This window comes from Opisthorchis viverrini (assembly GCF_000715545.1).
Source record: "Opisthorchis viverrini unplaced genomic scaffold opera_v5_64, whole genome shotgun sequence".
Classification (NCBI taxonomy): domain Eukaryota; kingdom Metazoa; phylum Platyhelminthes; class Trematoda; order Opisthorchiida; family Opisthorchiidae; genus Opisthorchis; species Opisthorchis viverrini.
The window spans coordinates 906,142-914,468 of NW_008751720.1; the positions used below are offsets into that span (position 1 = coordinate 906,142).

The 8,327-nt window shown below is 42.9% G+C and overlaps 1 protein-coding gene across 1 annotated transcript in view; it reads right to left on the reverse strand.

The window, feature by feature from the left end:
• Positions 1-764: 764 nt before the first annotated feature.
• Positions 765-8,327, reverse strand: part of T265_13409 (hypothetical protein) — a gene marked incomplete at both ends in the record, with an annotated part of 76,721 nt that continues 69,158 nt past the window's right edge. Inside the window, 4 exons of the mRNA XM_009168763.1 lie at positions 765-774; positions 3,123-3,240; positions 6,494-6,567; positions 7,439-7,819. Of these exons, the coding sequence (XP_009167027.1) occupies positions 766-774; positions 3,123-3,240; positions 6,494-6,567; positions 7,439-7,819 (582 nt within the window). The remainder of the gene's footprint in view (positions 775-3,122; positions 3,241-6,493; positions 6,568-7,438; positions 7,820-8,327) is intronic.

Below are 8,327 nucleotides of genomic sequence, written 5' to 3' on the forward strand. Positions count from 1 at the left end.
TTAAACTAAAGCCCAAAAATAACAGCTAACGAAATGTCGTTTCCACCAAGTGAATCCAGCCCGAGTTAAAAGATCAGAGAATCAGCTGATTCACCCTTATGTGAAATCATCAGCTGCGAACATTGCACGAATCTCTGAGGAAATTCACACTTGTAATCTGCGCTATATCCTGTCTACTCACGAGTTGCCCACACTGCATATCGGCCACTAGCGGCCAAACAGTTTGACCTTCACTTATTGACCAAAAAGTCACGAGTTTGAATTTCTCTGCAGATCCACGAGATGCGCGTTGTTATCGATTCTCAGTAAGAATAAAATAACTGTTTAGTGTTTTTCGGTCTTTGGATAGGGCAAGTGCTTGTTGGAAAATATAAGGAAGCCCAAGCAAATGCCCCAGGATATAAATAATTATGTGGATGGAAAATATATAAATAAAAGGGATCTGGGATGTGTCCACAGTTTGAAAACCACACAGAGTAACATATGTTGTTGGAAGAAATCACCAGGTTTAATTGAAACAAGCAGCTATGGCTTAGTAGTAAAGTAAATAGGCGAAATAAAGTAAATAAACGCAGACAGTTGGTGCAAAACTTTTATCCAATTGAGTGGAGTAGAGTGGTCAAGGAAGCGATTGAGCGACTAGTTTGAACTATATGGTTCATGCGACCAGAACAAATGGTCAGTTTGTACAAACCAATTTGACAGCATGTACCGGATTTCAAAACTGTGTTCCTACTGCTTTTACTGTAATCAAGCGATTGCGCTGGGTCGATACTGAAAGTCAGCAAAACGCAATGTAGGCAATGTGAGAGAGCTAATAAGAAACCAATTAAAACAAACAAATAATAGCCGGAAACAACTGAAACCAAACGATTTTTAGTGGACTTGGTCTTGCCAGCGTTTTTAGAGAACTAGGGTTTGTTAAATGCAGCCTTTTCAGCGGGAGTTCATCGCGCAACTTTTAGATCGCTCTGCTAATATGCCTAACCTCGTTTTGACAAGGCATCATGTGATAACTGGCCGAAAACCTTCAGTACCGTGATTCGTACGAAGGAACATTCTGGTCCCTGAAAGTTACAATATTAACGTAGCGCTCCAAGGGGTGTTTCTGAATTTTTCTAAAACTACCCTAATTAGGGAGATACACTCATTTGCAAACTAATTTGGTTTTGCGAGAGACTCACCAGGAATTTCTCGTTTGCGATGTTTCCAGGCAGCTGAATGTGCTGCACCAGACCGCCTCATTTTCAGTTGCTACGAAATTCGAGATATCGCGATACGCGAATATAAGTAATGCACTACTCATAAGTTTGCTGAAAATTCGTCGATAGCCCACGACCGGTTTCGCCCTTCTTGGGGCTCATCAAGTAGGCTCAATCCCCGAGTTTCCGTTAACCTTATGTTCTACTTGAAACCAAATTGTAGGAAAGTAGCGAATATGCACTCATATGCAAACTAATTCGGTTTGGCCGGAAACATCACAAACGAGAGATCCAGCTGGGTTCCAGGTGAGTCTCTCAAAAAACCAAATTAGTTTGCAAATGAATGTATTTCACTAAGTTCATGCAATTCGGTTTCAGTTAGAATATAAGGTTGACGGGGACTGCGCCCACTCAAGCAAGGATTTGGATAGGAAGAGGAGGCAGATATACGAAACGAACAACTAGAATGCACACGCAAGCTTTCGCTCCAGGACGTCTGTGCTCCCACATCTCTTACTACACTTAAAGTTGAAAAGAAGAATGGACCTGCTTCATTGCTAAATTCTGTTTTTTTCGGAAGTAAATTACACACCGGGAATGTTGTGGTACACTGCAATCAACTCCACGACGACTGACGTAATAAGACCAACCAAGGACGTTGTTTGCTATACTGCAAAAGAAGCCTTGTAAATGTATGATATAGATAGTATGATTTACCAGACTTTTTTTACCAAACCGCGCACCGCTGCTAACCGAACCAAACAGTGATATACTCTTTACCCTATGCGTTTAGGCAAAAGTGATACCAGATACGATTCCGACCTTATGGATGACCAAAAAGCTTGCACAAAGCAAGCATTTTCTGTGGTTCGATATCAAGTAAAGTGTGTACCAGTCGTCTATCCCAGATTGCGAATAAGGTGTCTACTTTGCGTTGTCTGTACAGTTTGGTTTTGGTAGTCACCGAACTGAGTCGTCCACTAAAGAGTTCCTCCCTCTTACACGCTGTGAGGCGTGCAACTCTGTCACAGAAAGTAGTTTTTTAGGGGATGGGAATAGAATGGTATTGCGGAAGATGTGTTCACAAGCATTCCACGACTAAGGTCTAGTAAAATTCGCTAGCGCGTATCTTATTGGCCGTCCATCCATTTGTACCGAACGGGTGTCCAAATCGATTACTCTCCACTGGAATTTGAACGCGTAGTTTGTCCAATAAGCTTCGTTCTCAGGAAACCCTAACTGTATGATCCCTAGAGTAAATAAAAAGGCATTTATGTTGCATTTTAGGTTACGAAAAATGTGGATAATCGTTGAATATTCTGCACACAAAAACCGCGTGGGGTGAGGTGGGCTGGGGGGGGGGTTAAAACACAACCATAAGAATATCACGACAGCATGGCTGATGAAGCGTATTAACTACAAAAATATATATAAAATGATCGGTTCATTTGGGACAAGGATGGCTGGGTGGGTGGGCGGAATAACATGTGTGGTCGAACCGGTAAGCAGCCAGTTTGAGGTGATAATGTAAGGTTGTGAGTTATGGAATATGGGTGAGGGGAATACAAATGCCACCAAACTGAAATCCGATGCAGGTGATCTGTGTTGCCCAGGAGATTTATGCATACGTGCGTGTTATTTACTTACGGATTGTTGGAACGGGATAAATTATGATAACATTAAATAAAATTCGGCCTGTAGGAGCTTGTTGGTGAAACTAGTCAGAGACTCTGAATAATCTAGTATAGCCATGATGTTTCCAAGAGTGGAGTCACCGAAATGAAAGGTGCAATGAGTGTAATGAGATCGCTTATTGCTGAGGAGAGAAATCCTGAGACGCAGACGCACAGCAGGTGATCAGGTGGTGATTAGGGGGATCCATGCATAAATCTGAAATTATCCTCAAAAAAACGACCAGACCTCCAGGTTGTTGACAATGAAATCTTCAGTGCTACACAGCGGCGGGCTGTCAAACGTTTCACATGTCTCAGTTCGTCCGTGAAGTAGTACGTCGTCCAAGCGGAGAGCTGAGTGACCTCTAAGGATAAATTAAAGAAAATAGCGTTTAGAGCGCTCATTTGAATCACAGTGGCATTATATACAGAACAGAAGTAAACAAGACATGCTGGTGTCTTGGTTATCAAAAATTAACACTTCCAAACCTATAGAGAATTACCAAGCCGTGGAATTGTTTTCCACTTAATTTCATCTGAAGGAAATCCGCTTTTAAGAATCTCGCACCGTGTAAGTTTGGTGAAAGGCTCCCGAAATATTAGTAACTCAAGGGCGTTTACTGGTGGCTCATAAAATGGCTGTTGTTCTGTTCACTGAACTTGGCACCCAACTGCACAAGGACCCTGTCACCCTGTTTGGGGACGAATTATTGGCCGAGTTTAGCGATAAAAATAATAGCCACATGATTAAAAATCAATTATTCTTGTCACCTTTGGACGGAACAGCAAACAAGGACCCCCCTTTCTCATTAGTGCTGATCAATCAGTCGGTTGATTTTCACATAACAACGACGTTCTGTTTGTTTTAGTGTTCCAACGCTTCCTCATCGATCATTCATACTCAAAAATACACAGTTCGCCTCATAAAGCGATGTGAGTGATACAGTTGTGAACCATCTAGTTGATGAACTACACGCTGGACAACACTCAATCCTCAAAAAGTTTCTTCTTCTTTGAAGAAATCGTACTCTCTCGTAGGCATCAACGCTGGTCTGGTCAATTCTAACACCCTATGAGAAAAGAACTGGAGAACTTGTTCAGTAATTATGATTATGAAAAATGGAACAAGTTGCCTTCCACAACCCGAGAAATACAGACACCATATGATAAGACTCCTGGCTTCCTTTTAGGTGTGGAGAGCCAACGATTGAAAGCCAACTTTGCTGGATAAATCTGGTGCGCTGTTTGGTACTTGTTAATTAGACCCATATGTTGATGCGTATTTAAAAAAGTGTGGTCTCGCGGTTCGTATATGTTAATGGAAACCACAAGAAGTAGGCTTAACCGCGAATAGTCCAAGTAAAATACAGACACCATATGATAAGACTCCTGGCTTCCCTTTTAGGTGGGAGAGCCAACGATTGAAAGCCAACTTTGCTGGATAAATCTGGTGCGCTGTTTGGTACTTGTTAATTAGACCCATATGTTGATGCGTATTTAAAAAAGTGTGGTCTCGCGGTTCGTATATGTTAATGGAAACCACAAGAAGTAGGCTTAACCGCGAATAGTCCAAGTATTCTTTTCATAGGTTCGAGCACTTGAAGGAGTTTTGAAGCTGGTCGTGCGAAAAAAAGCTGTTTTGTGGCAAGCAGTCAGCCACACTGGCTCAGCCCTTTGGACGAATAATTCATAGTGAATAAAATGATCTTGTCTCCCACGAGTGAAGCGAAATTGTCTAATCTAATCAGGGAACGTTGCAGACCAAAGGAGAAGGGTTTCGGCTGTGTTATATGCGTCTACAGTCATTGGATTATTTTGTTCTGTGTGAATTTTCTTGTACGGAGGCCAGCCGTCCCGAATAACCGAACACCACATCGTTTGGACAGATGTGTCACGTGCAGGACACTGGCCAAACGAAGGCATGCCCTGATTGGTCAGAATGCCAGCCAATCCGAGTCAAGCTCCTTTGACTCGACGCTTTTCGCCCCCTCACCGAGATTTTGACACGAACTTGTGGAACACGCTGTGACTACCCTATAAATACAGTTGTAATAATTTTCCTTCATCTCCATAAATGGCTGTGTAGAGCTACCGTGCCTTTTGATATACCGTAGTGGGCGGAGCAGGAAACCAACGGACCGATAGAGAGTTGCACTGCCGTTCATCAAGTCACAACAGTTCTGTACCCGGAAAATAACTACAGAACATCCACTAGGTTCAGCAATGCTCCATGCCTCTCAATGTCTCTACCCGCATTTTCTCATGGTCCTTTAAAGCTCGATTTAGAATGTCCATTAAGTTAAGAGTATAGTATTTCTTATCTATTTTCGACGTTAACATTTACTCGCTTCGTTTTTCTCTCACTCGGGTCCAGTATGTGTGAAGCGCATTGAGTGTGGTAAACGTCCTAGAAACTTGACCAACACTGTCACCGTACTAGACCGTTGCCACCGGAGGTTAGCTAACCTATCCAAGCATTCGCCGATGCACTTGTTTACGCGTGAAAAGTGACGAAGCGTGACAATGAGACTCGTCAAAGATCTTAAGCATGGGCCCACCAAGTTTCGCAATCGTATAGTAGGACAAAGCTCAACCTTCAAAAAATGGGGCTACTTTCGTTTTGGTCCCGGAGGGGCAGAAAGTTGACGAATGCCCAGCTGATCCCGACTATCAGCGGAGAGCCTTGTTTTTTCTTCTGCTCCAAGTATGAAGCAGCCCACCAAGCCTACCAAAGTATCACCACTCAGCATAATCGCAGAAAGCACTCCTTTCTCGGTTTTCCAGTTCATAACGTAACATCTTGATCGCTAGGTGCCCCAGCGGTTCAAACGACGCCATAAGGCTTCCACTCAGTTCACGGTGTTATGCGTGCACCGTGCACAGTTCAACAATCTGGAGGCAGCTCGTCTTTAGTATTAACATCAGACCCTACAAATGGATTGCGTAATGCACCACCCGTGTGGGAAGCAAACGACCGCTGCTCAGAACTTTATTCATCCTATCATGATGTATGGCCAAATAATCTTTAGGTTCTCCAGTTTTCGTGCCGCATTAATGAATTCAAAGGCTTCGCAGGTGTTCGGAAAAAGCCGTCAGTTACTGATAGACATAGTGTTGTTCTTATGGTCTCGCTGAAGGTACCGTTTGGACTACTACATCTAGGTTGGGCTCTAAATCAAGCAATCCCGTCAGGTTTGTAGTTCTGACGATAGTGAGGACTTTCCCAGCAGTTTCAGGGCAATGTGGATAAGATTGGTTCACAATCATTCCCTGGTTCCTCCTAAAAGGTCAGATCACCTACTCTCCAAAAGAGTAGGTGATCTGGTAATGTATACAAACGGAAGTAGTACAAATTATGAATGAATTTAACTCGTTTTGCGGAGTAGCACACTTGGATTTTTTATCGCTTGACGTTTGCACAAAACAAAACGTCTGATGAATCCCCATGAATAGTGACCTTCATTTCAGGCTGGAACCTCCTAGAGCATGCCCTTAACCGGGGATTCTCGTTTGGACTACTGTCGTTTTACAGAATGGTTTGTATTATGGACAGAATGTATGGAAAGAAAACTTCTTTCCAAGCACAAAATCAAAAGGACGGAAAATTCCAGAACTTACTGAGCACAGCCAATGGTGAGCGAATCGTGATCGCCACGGATAAAAAAGTTGTTCTTCCCGGACCACGTGAATTTCTGGTGCAAAACAAAAAAGCCTGTTGTCATTCACTGACGCAAAGTGTATTTCGTACGAACAAGATAACGTCCCTCTCACCCAAGTAAAGAATGGTCCGAGTGGGAGCGGAAACAAGTCACATTAGAGGTACAGAATTGCACTGGTTTGTCGTTGAAATGTAAACTATGAAAGTCACAAAAAAAGAGGGTAAAACACCTCAAAGCTGAATAGGATGCCTTATTAACCCTCGTCCTCAACATTACGAGCCAGTTTCCCCTGTAAACCGAACTGCCTTTTTCAGTCAAGTCCGACTAGTGGATCATTTGCAGGCGTCTTGTGATTTCCTCTACTATGGTTCCAATTGCAACACATTTTAGCATATATTCTACTATATTCTACTAAGTGTCTGACATACCGAAGTGGCTATGCTGTTCATTGATTGGACGAGCTTTTAGCAACACGCAGCCCCTATCTTGCAAGCATAACGGCTCTTCTAAGTGTACAAACACAATTCATGTGGCAGTGAAGTTTAGTGGGGTGTTCGTAAACGGAACCAATTACCTTCTGGGTTTTCGCTCCTCTCAGTCCACACTTTTCAACAAGTCCTAAAGTTTCACCGCCTTCGTAATGTCAACTGGTCAGGTACCTAACAAGCGAAAAAGCCTAGCGCCAAATTCTCTCACGGAACTTACATTCTATGTGCAAGGTATCCGCTACACTGACCTACAGAATGACATTTATGGGGAATGGTATTGAATTAACTATATTTTGGGTACATTGAGCGCATATATGACCACTCAAGAAAGCAAAGTGGAAGTTTACTCACTAAGTACAACTACAGTACGTAATGTGAAATTCATCCTATCACAATCACTTGGAATTCATTGTTACCTCAAATGCTGCAGCTGGCGGAGATTCAAGCCCCCTGTCGTCTGTCTGAGCATCATCCGAGACAAAAAGTTGACCGAATTCCTCGGAAACATCTATACCTTTTTCTGTGGACTCGTCTGACTCAATTTCGGACGGATTTTCAATCTCATGTCCCTGATGGACCAACTTCATCAACTCTTCATCCGGTATGTGCATCGTGCTTGATTCCTGAGCATCGGTCTTTGCGCAATCCGCTCCTGGTTGTTCCGTTGCAGATGCATTAATTGTACTGGAATCGTCGGTTCTCGAAGGTTTTACCCATCGGAAGACATAACACGAACCATTGCCGTAAAACCGACCACCACTGGCATACGGATGTGCATTCAACATTGCACCAAATGTCTGTAAAAGCAGGCCAAGAGCCTCTTAGGTCAAAGGAGAATAATGTTACAAAAACAGGCCTTTGAATGTGCAGAAACATAATGCTAGGTTTACGGACAGCTAAGGTATCCCTAGTTAAGTTGACATCGTCAGTGAGTCACTATCCTTTTGAAGAAGAAATAGAATGCTATTCTTTCGTATGAAATAATCTGCTAAGCCAACCGTCCCTCTTCTTCCGACGTCCAAAAGATGCGTCAGTCACATCTATCCTCCAAAAGAAAAGTTAATGAGCAGGTAGAGACATGACGTGATGGTTGCATATTAGCAGAACTCGGTGAACTCAGAAGATTTCGAGAGATGTCACACTAAGATCTTGCTTGCAGTTATCTTTTACTTGACGGATAATAGTGTTACTTTTGGCCCGAAAGCTCAAAAGAAATATCAGTCTATACACACTAGTTTGATTTCCAATGGCGGGGGGGGGGGGGAATTGTAGCCTTGGCAGATCTTAATGGGGGAAGTAGTTTAA